At 49.3% G+C, this 16,493-nt stretch overlaps 1 protein-coding gene across 1 annotated transcript; it reads right to left on the reverse strand.

Moving 5' to 3' along the window:
* Nucleotides 1-4,904: 4,904 nt before the first annotated feature.
* LOC308614209 (serpin A12-like) lies at nt 4,905-16,129 on the reverse strand (the record flags this gene model as incomplete). Its single annotated transcript, XM_081228425.1, has 4 exons — nt 4,905-5,033; nt 6,654-6,801; nt 13,511-13,781; nt 15,496-16,129. The coding sequence occupies 4 exons, from the start codon at nt 16,127-16,129 to the stop codon at nt 4,905-4,907; spliced, it is 1,182 nt and encodes a 393-aa protein (XP_081084551.1).
* Nucleotides 16,130-16,493: the final 364 nt, after the last annotated feature.

Raw genomic sequence — 16,493 nt, forward strand, 5'->3', positions numbered from 1 at the left:
TACCAGCTCTCCTTCCTGATCTCCTCAAGGAGGAAGTCTCTCCTTGGTGCCAGCATGTCTTTACAGCCATTGGGTGGCTGCTAACTTTCCTTTTTAACAAAGTAGAGCAGGCTTCAGGTTCAGAGCCTGCAGGAGAAAACGGTCTCGGTGGAATATAATCACCACCTTGGTTGTGTTGTATATTTTTACAATTAATTTTTATTTGTGTCAAGTTTTTATTTTTCGTTTTCTATATTTGGTTGTGATATTAATTTTTCTGCTTAAACTTTTTTTTTTGCTTTTTTTTTCAAAGGTGCATTGATTTAAAGATCAATCTAGGTAAATAAGGGAATGAAAGAGATGGGGGTTCAGCCACAATCATAAAAGTGGTTCAGGAGTGGATGAAAGTTGGGAAATTAAGTGGAAATGGAAGGCACGTTTCACAAAGAAAAAGGGTGCCTTGACCTTGGACTCTTATTGTCACACCTGATCACTGACGTGGTGACCCAGGAGGGTGGGAAACGCTCTCTTGGCAGGGCCTGAGCCAGAGGAAGACGGCCACGGGACCCTAAGCTCTCGCCTGGCTTTCCCACACTGGCACCCTGTCTGGCACAGACTCAAATGCTCAAAAAATATTTGTTGACTCAATGAATGCATGGAAGAATGAACATGCAGATAAAACTCTGGAGTCCGTTCTGTCATTTCCAATATGAGTGTCAAAGTATTGTCTGAGATAGAAGGGTCTTGGGGGACCATCCAGGGCCACCCCATCATGGCACAAATGGGAAATGGAGGCCTGGGAAGAAGAAGGTGTTTGCCCGAGCCACACAGTTTGCAGGAAAAGCAGGGCCAGGAAGGAGGGCTTCTCACCTGTGATTATCCTCGCCAGGATACCAGCCTGTCACTTCCGGTGTGTGACCACACGAATGACCTCAGCCCAGGCAGACAGGAAACCAGCCTCCTGGCACCCTGCGTGTGCTTGAAAAGCCGTCTGCTCGGAAGCCACATAAAGGCTTTCTGCATTACTGGAAGGTCAAGTTGGATCACATCCCAGGGGCCTTCCTACCCTGGGATTGTGATGTTGGACACTTCCGTCCTTGGCTGAGGCTAGCCTCTCTCCTCTCATCAAGTACACCCACTCGTGGGCATCTCCTGGGCCAGAAGTCTCCAGACACCGATCATACCTCAGAGACCACGGAAAGCAGAATCTCAGGGACGCCACCTTCCCAAAGAGGTCGACCTGACCACCACCAGTCCCTCCAATCGCCCTGACCTGCTCTATGCAATGTTCTTATTTAGTTATCACTCCTGTTGTTTGTTATCTGCCTCTGTCTCCCAGCCTGGAAGCCCCACAAGGGCAAGGAGTTTGATATATTTTGTTTACTGATGTGTCTCAGCCCCTGGAACAGTCCCTGGCACAGAGTGGACACTCGGCAAATATTTGTTGGATGGATGGACGGATGGACAAATGTTCCAGAGTCCTAGCTCTGTGGCTTTCTAGCTGTGGGGATTTGGGCAAATTAAGTGATCTTCTGGAGCCTCAGTTTTCTCATCCGTAGAATGGAATGGCTACACTAACTTGAAGGGTTGGGGTGTCAGGGGTTTGGGGAAAGGCCTTATGCAGTGCCGGGCTTCTGAGAGGCATATAGTCAGTGTTGGTTACATCAAAGTCAAAACACATTCATCCGCTCATGTGGTCTGTCAGTCCCCAAACATGTGGCCTGGTAAGGTTTCTTAGAAGAAGTAGGAGTCAGCCTTTTCTGGACGGATGAGTAACACGTTGAAAGGAACTGGTGGGGAACAAGGTGAGCATCCGGGCGGGCTGGGATGGCAGGAGCAGGGCAGGGAGGTGGCGATGCAGAGGGTGTGTTGAAGAAGCAGGCATGGCTGAGCCCCACGGCAGGCCTGCCAGGCAAAGGCACAGGGCCTTCCCTCCCTGAGGAGAGAAGAGCTCTGGATGGGGCTGGCTGTGTCCAGAACATGGGTGATTTCTGGGACAGTCTTTCTTTTCAGCAAACATGTACTGAGCATGTTATCCATGATGTGCCCTGGCCCTGAGCCCAGGGGACACAGGGACACCCAGTCTGCAGCCATCGGGACACTTAACAACGCACGAGTTTGTCTGGGTCACCCTCCAACTAAATGCCTGATAAAGCTGTCCACAGTCCTTCAGTTAAAGACCAGCATTCTCCCTGTGGCCCACAAGGCCCCAGCCTACCTCTCCAGCCTCACCGCCCACTTCCTCCCACCTTATTTTGTTGCTCTGGCATGTTCATCTCATTTCAGTTTTTTGTCCACACCACCATCCCACCTCAGGGCCTTTGCACATACTGTTCCCTCTTCTTGGTACAGTTGCCCTCTGATCCCCATCCCAGCTGCTTCCCCCTCTTTTTTGCCCAGGTAGAATTTATTTCTGTAGTGAAGAATGAAAATATGACTGTGAAAGTAGGAAATCATATAGAAAAATATTGAAGAGGTGCAACAGTCCTTTTTAGAATAAAGTTAATTAAAAGAAAGATGATTAAAGCACTAGATTTAAGCTTCATTTCCATTTGAAAGACGAACCAGGGTTTTCCATATGAGGAAAATACATGAGGAAAAATACACCCATATGCAGTTTTAATTAATAGCTATGGTTCAAAAACAGATGCTCCCAGCATTCAGAGCTTTTCCCAATTGTCATGTTCCCAGGGCCTGATCCCCCACTCTGGGTCAGACCCTCCTATTATAAACTCTCAAAGCACCCCATGACCACCTTTCATCATGTTCACTAGAGCTCATGATCATACATTTATGTGTTGTTACTCGATTCATGGCTGTTTCTTTCACTGGATATTAACTCCATGAAGGCAGGGGCCAGATCTGTTTGTATCAGCTTCTAGCCCAGGGAGTGCTGCCCCATAAGTCATTGTTTCATGCAGGATTTGATTGTAGCCCACATGGGGGTGGAGGGAAAATTCGGACCCAGGAGCCATCACAATGCGTGGAGGTGAGTACTTTACTGAAGGACTTCTTGGTAGAGAAAATTCCATAAAGAGGTCATAATGGATTGGGCACTGAAGGATGAGTAGGAGCTCTTTAGGCAGGAGGTGAGCGTGCCCAGTAGAGGGGACAGCACCTTTCAACAAAGGAGGGGGTGCTGAGGCTCAGAGGCTTTAAATGACATGCCCAAGTCACCCAGCTACTAAGTGGCTTACCCTCCTGTCCCATGTCCCCAGTGGCATACGTCATGGACCTGAGACGACTTCTGAGGGTTCTGGTGTTCATCTGGTGTCCTCCTACCTCCACCCCCAGGCTGGTGCCAGGGAAATGGTGACTGTCAGCAAAGTACTCCACGGGGGTCCTTTTGCTCCCACATCTGTGTCCTGGGTGCAGGATCTCAACCTTCTTGCCCTCCCCACCCTCTCAGAGAGAGGCTGCTTACTCTGGTGCTCCCCCATCTTGACACTTAACACCCTAAACCAGCTCTATCCCTCTCCAGGCTGCCTTCCTTACCACCTTTTGTGGGGGGTGGATCTCCAGGGCCCTGTGGGTATCCAGGACAGAGGAGAAGGTGCTTATTGAATACACACACGTGTACACGCGCACACACACACATGCGCGCGCTAACCGGGACGGGGCAGCTCTCTTACCTTGGACTGGAGCTGAGGAATGACTAGCCGGACGCCCAGGTCTATGGGGAACCCCTCCCTTCCTGCCCAAACCAGATGTCATAGCTGTTTGCTGCCTGTGGCTGACCACTAGGACAAAGGGAAGTCACTTCACCTCTCTGAGCCTCATTTTCCACATCTGGCCTATGACTGTCCATTCTGACTGCTGGAGGGATAGCTGAGACCAGAACACAGAAGGCATTGTGAGCTGTGAATGCTAGGGGTTGGCAACTGCTGCCAGCTCAGGCTCCTTAGGGTCAAGCCAGGGAGGGTTCCCCTCCTCCCAAAACACCTTCAGATTTGGCTTTGGGAATTCACAGCATGAAACAACGGAATCAAGTGCTTAAAGAAACCTCGTACTCGTATTCTTAGCCCTGTGAACACTGGTGCCCCCTAGTGGTCATATGCAGACCCTGCAGGGGCACGCTTTCCAGGAGCGGTGCATGGACCCCATTCACTCTTCAGCTGAGCTTGCTGACAGGTTCAAACCCCAGGGCTCTTCACTTTGGGTCGAAACAGTGGCTCTGGAGTCAGACAAACCTGGCATTGAGTCCCGACTGCTGCTACTCTAGGTTGCATGTACTCTAATGCTGGACCAGCCCCACTCCTGTTTTGCTGGGCTGAGTCCAGAGCTCCCATGTGGACCCTGTTGGGGAGATATCTGTGTAGCTCACATGCCAACCACTCAAAGCCAAGGGCTCTCAAAGGGGAATTAACCTCTCTGAAGCAGTGCGCTAGTCTCCTCAGAGCCCTAGAGGGGATTATCATTTATCCTCAATCATTGTCTATTTCTATAGGGAAACAGGGGCACAGAGAGGGTATGGCTTTCCCAAAGACACTTTGTTTCTAAGATTAGAACCCGGGTCTCACTCATTCCGGACCCCAGGTACTCGTCTTGGCTCACAGCTTCCCCATATTGTCCACCAACAGTCAGCAGACCTTGGGGGTGTTGTTTATTAAATCACAAAACCCCTCCACCTGCCGGGGTGAGATCACTGTCAAGTGGATGTGGGTGGGGCATCTAATCCTGACATTTGAATGGGGAGAAAACTGACGGCCAGAAGTCAATGGTGCGGCCTGTTTGGACAGTGGTTTGGGGAGCCCATGATAGTGTGAGATTAGGTGAGAAAGTCCCTGTGGTCTCATTCCCAGGGAGACAAAACGTATTCAACCCCAGAACACAGTAGGGGTCTGTAGCAAGTCAGATTTCCCCCTTATCTCCCAGAAGGATTAACAATCTTTCCAAGGAAGAGCAGGTTATTCATTCTATTCTCCCTAATCATCAGCAGAAAGCGTGTTTATCTTGACCTTAAACGGTGTCTCCATGGGCAGTGTCTGTGCTCCGGAGCCCGCGGCCCCCTCTGTGGTCTTCTCATCCATCTTCAGGGCAGCCTTGTGCACCGCCTGAGGGAAACAGGAGCGAAGTCAGTGCTTGGGAAGCCACTTGGAGGTCCTGGATGGGCAAAGGCCAGCAAGAGGCCCAGAGAGGGAGAGGCCTCTGCCAGAGTCACCCAGCACAGCAGTAACTTGGCTGGTGCCAGCGGCCCCAGGGCTCCTGGCTTTTCTGCTGTCATCCCTGAAGGATGCTCAACAAGTAGATGCAGCATGAAGGAAATAAATGATGCAGGGGGAGCATCAGCTACAGGGAGGGGGACAGAGTGGGGTTTGCTATGTTTCCCATGACTTCCAGGGAAGCATCAATGGTAATAAACGCAGAAAGGCTATCCTGAACTTTAGCTGGATGGAAGGGAGATGGGGGCATCCCTGGCCCAAAGCCTCCAGCCCGCTTCACACTCCTTTCATCCTCCCTGTGGAATGTTAAGAAGGAGTCAGCTTCCAGGGTCTGATGACTCAGACCCCAGATCCACCTGAAAGGGCATCAACATCTGTGACTAAGTATTTGACACTGGGCAATTGATGGGCTTCTGTGAAATACTGACACATTTCATTCCGTTCTACAAAATGCTAACAGTTTTACTGGCAAGCCAAGAGCTGATGTTTACATATAGAATGGCAGCTATCAACACATCTGACTGCGGAAAAGAAAAGGGCCACTGTACTCAATAAAGGCCTATAGGAAAGGGGCAGGTGGTATTGAATGTGTATGCAAAGTCTGCAGCGGGCAAACTTTGAAAAGCAATAACATTCTATGAACTGTCTTCCTTCCTGTGGCAGCTAGAAAATGCAGCTGAGTGAGCCACCCAGTGTCAGCTCATCTTGGCAACTCAGGTCCTTCCTAGATTGGCTTGAATCTAGCCCCAGCCAATCCCCACCCACTTGAGCTCCATGCCTTCCCACTTCCTATCCTTAGGCCATGCTGCTCCCCCTACAGGAAGATCTTGACCGCACCCTTCTCTGCTTGCTGAAATCTTCCCCCTTCTCAGTGCCCTTTAAGCCTAAAAGTAGGGTTGCCAGATAAAATACAGGATGTCCAGTTAAATTTGAATTTCAGATAAACGATGAAATTTTTAGCACAAGTATATCCCACGCGATATTCAGGATATACTTATACTAAAAAAAATCATTCATCACTTATCTGAAATTTGAATTTCACTGATGTCCTGTGTTCTGTCTGCTAAATCTGGGCACCCTACCCCGAGTGGTCCTCTTTGATTGCCGCCAATAGGCAGGTGCTCAGCCTTGCTGGAGACCACGGAGTCCTTTGCTTGCTTATCTCTACATTACGTAGAACATGTTCACGACTTAATCCTCACAAGCCTGGGTCAGTTCTAGGCCTGATGAATGTTCCAAGCCTCCATCCATTGTTTGTTGCATTGAATCAACTTCCAAAGTAGGACCAGGAGATTGATGGTTCAGATTTTAAAGACTAGAAACACGAGGCTTGGGAGGTTATGTGATTTGCTCAGGATCATACGGCTGGTTAGAGGCGGAGCTGGATTCGAGCCCTGCCTGACTGGTGGGTGAGCTCTTGGCTCGTACAGCTGCTGGGACAGTGGCTCTGGCCTGGGGCTGTATGAAGGCTCCCTGTGCTGGAGGGGGCAGCGTCGGGCCAGGCAGGCTTACCTCACCCACTTTCAGGCTTCCATGATGGGAGATTCTGGTGAGATCACCGTGTTCCTCAAAGATTCTGGTGATACCCAGGTAGGAAAGAGTCTTCTTCAGGTCGAGGTTTCTGGTGATGAACAACCGAGGCACAAACACATCTGTGACCCTAGGGAGTAGAAAGTGACCCAGATGAGCAGCAGGACCCTGCCGTTTTTCCAGGCAGGCTTTAGGAGAGGTGATGATGAGGCATGTGTCCTCCCAGCCCCTGAGGTCTCAGAACTTCTCTCTATCCACAGAACGAGGAGAGGCTCCTTAAGCCTGGGATGGGGTTTTAAAACATCCATGCTCTCTGAACTGTGCTCCTACTTCCTATCAAAACTGCCCGTGCCCTCATCCACAGAAATGTCCTCGAGTCCCCGTGTCTCAGGACGCCTTCAGCGCAGCCATGGAGGGTCTCCCCACTGTAGCCTCAGCCATGCCCAAGCCCTGAGCTAATTGTGACCCCAACAATCTGGTGCTAGAAGCAGCAGGGCCCTGAGGTCGGAAGCCAGTCAGAACTGAGTTCAAATCCACTCTGCCTTCCATGAGCTCTGTGGCTTGGAGCAAATGATTTCACCTCTCTAAGCCACTTGTATGAAAATGATGATGGTAGCACCCACAGGACCAGAAGAGGGCTAAAGTGAATGCACGGAAGGTTCTCAGCAGCATCAGTGATCAGCAAGTGTTCTCCCCTTGGCCTTGAAGGAGCAGCTTCACGTCCTCCGTGGGTGGGACCTGGGTTGGCCTCCCTGCCCTGGGCCTGGGGTAGGATGTCCTGAGGCACCTGTGGACCCTGGATTCCTGTCCACCTGGTCGTGGACCCCATTTCTTCTTGCTTCTGCAAGGACCTCATTCCTGCCTTCGTTTCCTTTTTCTCCTGCACCGTCCATAGATGACATCTACTGGATCACCCTCCGGGGCAGACTGCAGGCTCTAACAACCCCCATCCTCAAATCAAAAGCAAAAACATCTCCCTTGGCCCCTAGTCACGCCTCCAGCTTCCAGCCCATGTCTTTTCTTTCTTTCAGGGCAGAAGCTGCCTCTACCTCTATCTCCACGTTCCCCCATTATCGCCTCAACCCATTTCTCCAGAGTTGCCGCTGACGTTGCCTTGCTAGAGCCAGCAGCCACATCTCCGAGAGCGGCGCTAGACAGTCAGTGCTTTGTTCCATTTCGAAGCGCTCCCACCCAAGTCCACCCAAGTCCATGCCCTCTGCTCTCCCGGTCCTTCACCGGCCGCTCCTCTCGTCCTCTGCGGCTCCGCCTCCTCGCCTGTCTCTCATCACCATAGTGCTCCCAGGCTCCCCACTTCTCCTCTTCTCTTGTATATCTTTTCTTCCTCCTGAGGGATTTCATTCTGTGTCGTGGATTTAAACACCAACGATAGGCCCAGTGACTCTCAAACTTACCTTTCCACTCATCCATTCATTAAACACTTTTTTTTTTTTTTTTTTGCGGTACGCGGGCCTCTCACTGTTGTGGCCTCTCCAGTTGCGGAGCACAGGCTCCGGACGCGCAGGCTCAGCGGCCATGGCTCACGGGCCCAGCCGCTCTGCGGCATGTGGGATCTTCCCGGACCGGGGCACGAACCCGTGTCCCCTGCATCGGCAGGTGGACTCTCAACCACTGCGCCACCAGGGAAGCCCAACACATATTTCTTTTTTTTTATTTATTTTTATTTTTTAAAAGCTATCAAGATAATTTTAATTATGAGAAGAAGGAGAAGGAGAGAAGGAGAAGGAAAATAATTGCATATTCTCATCAGCTATGTTTGATCATCGTGCCTCCCCCAACACATCTTTCTTAAGTGCCTGTTCTACATGCTTAGATGCATCTAGAACAGGCAAAAATCCATGCTCTCGAACTTGTGCTCTAAAAGGGAAGACGGGAAGTAAAACCATCACAACAAAAGTGAGACATAAGCCTAGATACATGGAGTGGTAGTCTCAGTAAGTGCTATGGAAGAAAAATACAGATTGATCTAGGGGGATCAGGAATGCTGGAGTAAAGGGAAGATTTGAGCAAGCTTTCAAGGGGGCAAAGCAGTTCCGCAAGTTATATTTTCTTCTTTTTTGGGTGTGGTTATTTTTTTTTATAAGTGAAATGGCGAGCCATAGTTGGGTTTTGAACTGATGAGTGACATGGTCTTGATGTGGGTTTAAAGCGATCATTTTGTCAGCTCTATTAATCATATACTCTTGGTGGTGGGGATAGGGATGGGAGTTGATGCCAGGAGACCATGTGGAAGCTAGTGAGCGCAGTGGTCAGATGCTGGGAGTCATAGAGATGGTGGGCAGAGGCCAGACTCCAGCTATATCTTAAAGTAGGGCTACTGGGATTCCCTGGTGGACTGAATGAGGGACTGAGAGAATGATCAAGGAGGACCCCAGGGTTTTTAGCTTGAGCTCCTGAAAGGATGGAGTGGTCATTGAATGAGATCAGAAGCTTGAGGAGTCTCCATGGGGGGAGATCAGGATGTTCATTCCGGACATGTTGAGACTAAGGTCTCATCAGGCATCGGGAGAGATCCTGGATAAGCAGATGGATATGCGACTCTAGAGTTTGGGAGAGAGAACTGAGGCTAGGGATAGAATGATGTGGAAGTCGTGGTTGTACAGGTGGTGCTGAAAGCTCTGAGGCTGATGCACACACTCAGAGGTGAGTATCAGTGAAAGAGAGGCACTCAGTTCTGAGACCTGGAGGAGAATGGGGGCAGTGAGGGAGACTGAGCAGGAGAGAGGTGAGAGGAGGGGTCCTGGAAGCCGAGTGAAGGACACCTCTTAAGAAGGTGGGGTGGCCAAGCTGGGTCAAATGCTGCTGACAGATTGAGAAGGAAGGTCTGAAACTGGCCCAGGATTCAGCCACATGGATGCCCTTGGTAACCTTGGTGATGGAGGTCTCCATGGAGAGGTGAGTGCAAAGGCTGACTGCAGTGGGTCTAAGAGAAGATGGGAGGGGAGGAGCTGGGTACGGTGAGCAGAGGCAACTGCTTGAAGGTATTTACCTGCAAAGGGGAGCAAAGAATGGAGCAACAGTGGAGGAAGTAAGGTCAAGAGAAGATTGTTTTTTGTTGGGAGAAATGAGAGCATCTTCCTATCTGATGGAAAGGACTCAGTGGAGAGCAAACACATTTGCTGATGTAGGAGAAAAGGGAGTTTCTAGGGTGATATTTTTGAGTAGTGAGGGGAGATAGGGCATAAATGGGGCATAAATGGGGAGGTTGACTTTAGTTCATGCCAGAATGGGAAGGCAGATGCTGGAAAGCAGATACACATCCCAGTAAATTTGTATACGTGTGATGGGGTACCCAGGCTGGCAATGGACCCTCAAAATTTTTACCGAGAAAATGGATATATCAGCAGTTTGATGTCTCCTATAGGTAGAGCTTTCTATTTGCCTTTGAGAAAACTGAGCCTTTCCTCTGGGGAACTCACCATGGCAGGTCTCTATGCAAAAATCAAAGCAGACATCTTTCTTCTGAACAGACAAGAGTCCAGGCTGTAGTCACCCACAGCCTAAATTCCCAGGTGTCCTGCACAGACAGCTAATTGGGGTGTATCATTTAGGTGTGTGTCTGTTGACTTGGTCACTTCTCCTGGGGGGGAAAAGGTGAGTTTTCTCTTCAGCCTCTCCTAGAACACATGCAAGAGTCCATCCCCCTGCCCTCACCTAGAGAGGACCGATGCAGAGGTATGGACTTGACAACTTGTCCTTCAGACCCAGTGAGCTCAGAGGGTAGGAACGTTGGACCCTCATTCAGATGAAACACAATTTCCTCCTTGGGAACCATGGGCGAGACCATTGCCCTGCATGGTGGTGTGGAGTTTCCCATGTAGGGGTGGACTTTACTGCTCTCAGCCATCCTGGGTCCAGAAGTGACTGGGGAGACAGGACCTCAGCTGGGGTGAGAAGAACACTCCTCTCCATGGTGCTCCTGGCAGGGATTCCTGGCTTCTAGGCACGGAGATTCTGGGAGCAGTCATGGCCAGGGGGAGGCAGACCAGGAGCTAGCTGGGAGGGCGCTCTGGAAGGGACCCTGAGAGCAGCCTGTGCCTGGACTCCATGAGAGACCACCTCCATGCACTGTAGGTATCCCTGGGCCCAGACTTGCTGGCCTGCAGGAGATCTCAAAGCGCTTATCGCACACTTGGGTGGAGGAGCAAAGGAAGGAGGGTGGGGCCCTATCCTGAAACCAGAGACATGGCGACAGTCCCCCAGGAACATCTGTATGTGGTTAGTAGTGGCCTCGTGGTGGTGTCAGCTCCGGGGGCTTCAGAGGGGCTTGGTGAGGGGAGCATGAAACACCAAACATTGGCACCAGAGCTTCAGCCCAAGGAAAATTGTCAGAAATGACTGGGAGAAGGAGATGGGGGCTCTAAGGATGCGAGTCCCAGTGATACAACTGCCAGGTCTCAAGCCACCATGATTTGAACAATAAATGACATGGGATCTTCTGAAGTCCACGTCTCATGAGGCCAGGACTTCTGGGTGAAATGAGGATGGGGGAGCTGGAGTCCTTCCACTTTCTTTTCCCCTTACACATCCCTCAACCCCTTAGGGAGGTCCCCAGGACTTCTCTGTGAACCTAAAACTCTGTAGAGCTCAGGCTGGGCACCACCAGTCTCTTTGAGGGCATGCCTGTGTTACGGGAACCCACGCCTTCACCTTCACCCGATGAGCTGACGTCCTGAGGTTCTCACCTGAGGGTAGGAGTAGGAGAACCAGATTTGCAGGACTCCTGTCATTCAACAAGCCAGAGGTTCAACAGATCTGAGGACCTGGCAACTCTTCCTCTTCAACCTGTTAGAAGGGGAGGGAGAAAGGACCTTACTCTCGTGGCATGCCCTCTGGGGGGCAACACTGTGCTCAGGCATGTTTAATTCTCTCGAGTCTTATGAAGTCGGCATCGTATGACCACGTCATAGATGAGAAAGCTGGGTCTCAGCTAAGGTTGGAACCCAGACTCTTGTTTCTGTCTCAGGCGCCAGACTTTGCCAACCCGAGCCCCCTGGTTTGCAGCAGGGAGGATCAGGGGGTGTTGTGTAGAACCCAGGGTGTAATAACCCTCATGGGGCCAGCCATTTAGCCTGCTGCTTTTCCCTACCCACTCCCACCCCCTCCAAATAGTGACTTCATCTAAAGCATTCAGAACTAGAATTTCTTTCCCATGAGCTTGCAGCGATATCTAGATATCTGAAATGCATTCTGCAATTCCCCCAAGGGTGTGTTCCCAGGTGAAGGAAGTTGCATTCGCTCAGTTACCACCCATGGACAGCCCAGCTCAGTCCTAGCATTGTCTCTGCCTCTCTTAGAACCCTCCTCAGTTCCCGACAGCACGTTGGGCATGGCAGAGCTTCTCAATAAACACCTTTTGGATGGAGAATGATGGTGGGGTCAGGTGGAAGAGAGGACAAAAGGACCAAGGAGGAGGACGTCCTGATACCGCTTCTACCCAATGGAAGTTGCCCTTTCCACCTCATAGACCCACTGAAATGGAGCAGGACCTTATGGTTCTCGCCCCCCCATGTCCTCAGCCTGCCTTTTGTCTGTAGAAAAACTTTAGCCAAAGAATAAGTTTAATCAGAGAAGTGAGAAAAATGCAGAAACAAAAGAAAACAGTCAAATGAGACCAAATAATAATAGTTTAGTCATTATAGCAAAGGCAAGGAGCTTTAGTTCCTCAAGGACTATGGGTAATATTCTGAATCATATTTGTTGAGCTGTCTTATAGACCCTGACACCCGCACCAGGTGGAGGACGTTAACTACATGATGACCAGTCTGTAGCCATGACATAAGTTGTCACAATTCTGAGAACTGGCCTCAAAGGAATGGGAACAAACTGACCCTGGAACTAAAGACTAACTGTACTTAAAACAATGAAGATGACACAGATCAGACCACTGTATGACCAATTTCAAGATGACGGTCAGAGCTGACTATGCTGTTTCTGCATGTAGCTCCGTCCCTCCATCTATAAAAGCTCTTGCCCACTGATTGGGGTGGGAGGGAGTTGGCCTTTGGTCAGGAGTCTGCCCTTCCCCCCACCCCCTCCCCCACCCCATTGCTGGCATCTGACAGAAAGCAAACTTTCCTTTCCATCAACTTGCCTCTTTTTTGGCTTTGAGTGGTGACCAGCTGGACCCTTACTTTCGGTGCCACAGACCCTGTCCTAGCCCAGCAACTTTCAAGATACCTTGAAGGTCTACACTGACATCAAGCCCCGAGGCCTTAACTCTAATGCTAGCTCTCATCTTTCCTGAGAAAAGCTATTAGGTGGCAAATGCCTGGGAAGGATTCTGGAGGCTTACCCTAAATCTGTTGTAATTTTATGTTTTAAAAGAAAATTATTTACTCACTTTGGTTCTTCAACTATTATTAGTATAACTTATTGGGGTACACTTCACTGGTTTTATGACACCACAGTTGAAAAGAGTCTATGTACAATGTACAACTCACAGCTCCCTTTGACACTTCAAGTGCTTGTGCTCACAGTTTCCCTCTGACTATGATTCTGTCGCTCCTATCCCTTCCATATGTACCGCTATTCAGCCCTGAAGATGGCACCAATGTCACCTATGCCGTGAAGCCCTCTCTGACCACCACTGCCCGTCAAATTTTGCTTCATCCTCTGCACTCTCATAATGTTTAAGCATCTATATTTTTATGACTTGTTTTCCAGTCTACCTCCTACCAAAATATAAGTTCATCATGGAGCCCAGAATAGGGCTTATCCATGGGGTAAGAGCTCAGTAACTCTGGGATAGAAGAAGCCAAGACAGTGGGAGGAGACGGAGGAAGAAGGAAGACACTGCATGTGTAAGGCACCCTGTGTACCTTCGTATGAGTAATTGTTTCCATCTGGCAAAAGTGTTCATCCCCAAGGCTTCCTCCACGTGCTTCATTTTGCCCTCATCAGGAAGAATGAAGACCGTCGTCATGTTGCCCTGGTAGGGCATTTCCAGGACAGTACAGGAAAGCTGGTCATCATGACCAACTTCATACATGCCCATGTGGAACATCATGGGCACCTTCACTGCCTTGTTTCCATCCAGAATGAAATCTTCCTGTTTAGTTGCCTTTGGATCAAATTCATGTTGCCACCTGGCTTAAGATTGAAGAAGAACAAAGTGACATGTGTGTCCTGAGGGAGAAGAGGTTACTGGATCCAGTTAACCCCTGGGTCTCTGTCCACATGGACTTAAGGAAGGGGTTTGGATACTCGGGGATATCAGAGTAGGTCCACAGGAATTCCTGACCTCATGCCATGCCCTGAAGACTTCTGGTGAGGTGAGCTTGGTCCCAGGGATCTGTTCCCAATGAAGCCAAGACTAGTGTTGCTGACTGAGAGGGGAGCTTCAGACTGTCCTAAGCCCAGGTGCTCCCGAGGCTGAGAAACCCTTGGATTCTGTTACAGAAGCAGGAAGTGGATTACACTTAGTGGGGGCTATTTGGGTCTGATGTGAGTGAAAACTCTCAAGTCTATTCTAAGTCAGCCCTGGAGGAGCCACTTGCATATGGGACTAAGAAAACTAAATTAACAGGCTGCCCTTGGGAGCGTGCTGAAAAGCAGCGAACTCCTAAAGCTGGGTGTTTTGACCCCTCCTTTTTCACCCTAAGGACTCTTTGATGGCATAAACTCAGACCTGGGTCTTTTCACACTTGCTACCCTCAGAGCCCCCAGTATAAGGCCCTTAGGGCCAAGTCACTGAGTTCAAATTTCTGGCTTTATTGCTGTAGAAGGATGACCTTGGACAAGTATCTCAATCTCCCTGGGCTTCAGTGTCCTTATCTGCCAAATGGGGATATTGATGGGAATCTCATAGGGCTGCTGTGAGACTTAGTAGGGAAAGGCAGCACAGCTCAGTGACTGTGTGTAGTGAGTGTTGAGTGGATGCTAGTCATTATCAGCATCATTGTCGTTGTTCTTGTTGTAATCTAGGGGATGTAGGGACTTTGGGAAATTCTTGATTCTCCTTTCTTCCCTGCCTTGGGCAGACTGAGATTTCAGTCTACTATTATCACTCCTTTTTTTTTTTTTTTTTTCTATAGCCATCAATCTCCTTGTGGATTTTGGGAGAGCTGAAGTTCCATATTCAGGACCATGTTGCTGACAGCCCAGTAGTGATCTTGCCTGGCCTGACGGTTATTGGCCTCTCATTCTCACCTATGTTGGCCAACATTTGTGTGTGTGTGTGGTGTGTGAGTGGATGTGTATGGTGGTGGTGGATGAAACTTGGATTGGAGAATATTTTTCCAGCTTCTTTTTCAGTACCTTACCCTCAGACTTGAACAATCTATAACATGTGGTAAGAAGACAAGGCACCGACCAATGTGATCATGATCACCACCATCAACACCATCACCATCCTGGGCATCTACTGGAGCTATGGAAAGCACAGCCCTCAGGTCAAGAGAAGTGGATTCTAGTCCTGACTTTCATTGGCTGGCTTTGTAACTTTGAGTAAGTCAATTAATCTCTCTCTGAATTTCACTCTCCTGATCTAAGAAATGGGGAAAAGAATGTCACTCCAACCTCTACAACCAATGTTGTGTTAGGATAATCAGTAATAATAAAAATGCACATATGGAGAATAGACTTCAAAGAATTCATTTCTCATACATTTTCACTTTGAATTCCAATAACCACCCTATGAGCTATGTATCGAGGTACTCTTTTTTCGGGTAGGAGAAATAGGATTCAAAGAGACTAATTACATGTGAATTCAGGGTTACAGAGCAAGCGAGTGGACCACCCATGTATTTAATTCAAGTCTACTGGTCATCCTATCCTTTTCAAGTCAACATGCCCTAAGCCTTACCTTGAAAGAAAACATAATTGATAAGAAGCATCACAGTGTCAGGGGCTATCTTCTTGATTAGGTTGTTGATTCTCCACTGGGTTTTCACGCTGACATAGTCATTGACCTGCTTCTGAGCATTTTCCGAGTTCTGGAAGTTGGTGGGGACAGTGTCTGCCTTGTACAGGTTCTTGACATCTGTCAGAAACTTCTTCTGTGGCTTTAGCTTCTGGTCAATAAACAAGGCATTCCCGAGTCTCAGCTTATGGTCCTGGTTCGCCTGGTTCAGCCTGTGGATGAGGTAATGGAAGCCTTCATGAAGGTCTTTCTCAGGTATATTCCTGAAATTGAAGGCTTCCTTGATCTCAGCCAGGGTGGAGTCCTGGGCACCCAGACACAGCATGGCAAAGGCTATAGAGATGCTCCAGGGGGAGAACAAGATATTATTTTCAGGGCTGTTGAAGGACAGCTTCTTGAACACCTTGAGACCAAAGTCTGTGTTTCGCTTTGCAAGCTCCTGAGCTGTCATCCTTCCCTTCCCTGCTTGGCCCTGACTCACAGCTTCATGATTCTTTGGAGAGAAGTTGGGCTTCAGAAGACCTTCCACGGTGAGGAGCCCAGCCAGAAGCAGGCCCGGGCCCAGCATGGGGTTCATTTTCCTTGGAGATTGTCCTGTTGAGTAGTAGACCCGAGGTTAGCAGAAAAGAGGACAAAAGAACCCCATTACCCCTGTCTTATCCACAAGGAAGACCAATGAAAGAAGTGACACAGTGACCAGCATGTGCTGTGCATAGCAGTTCATAAGTGCTTTGACATCCATCACAGCATGTAGCCTTTGCAGTCACCTCAGAGAATAGAAGTGATTACATAACTGAGAAGTCTGAGTGTAGAGGAGTCTTATAGTAAGAGGATCTCAGTTCCTTTAAGGAACTGCTTCCTCCCTCCATTGGATCACAATAAGAATACCCCATGGTGTGGGCATCTGATGCAGGCTAAGCCATCATAACACTGTATTCCCC

The sequence above is a fragment of the Mesoplodon bidens genome (assembly GCF_964165515.1).
Source record: "Mesoplodon bidens genome assembly, chromosome: 3".
In the NCBI taxonomy this organism is placed as follows: Eukaryota; Metazoa; Chordata; class Mammalia; order Artiodactyla; family Ziphiidae; genus Mesoplodon; species Mesoplodon bidens.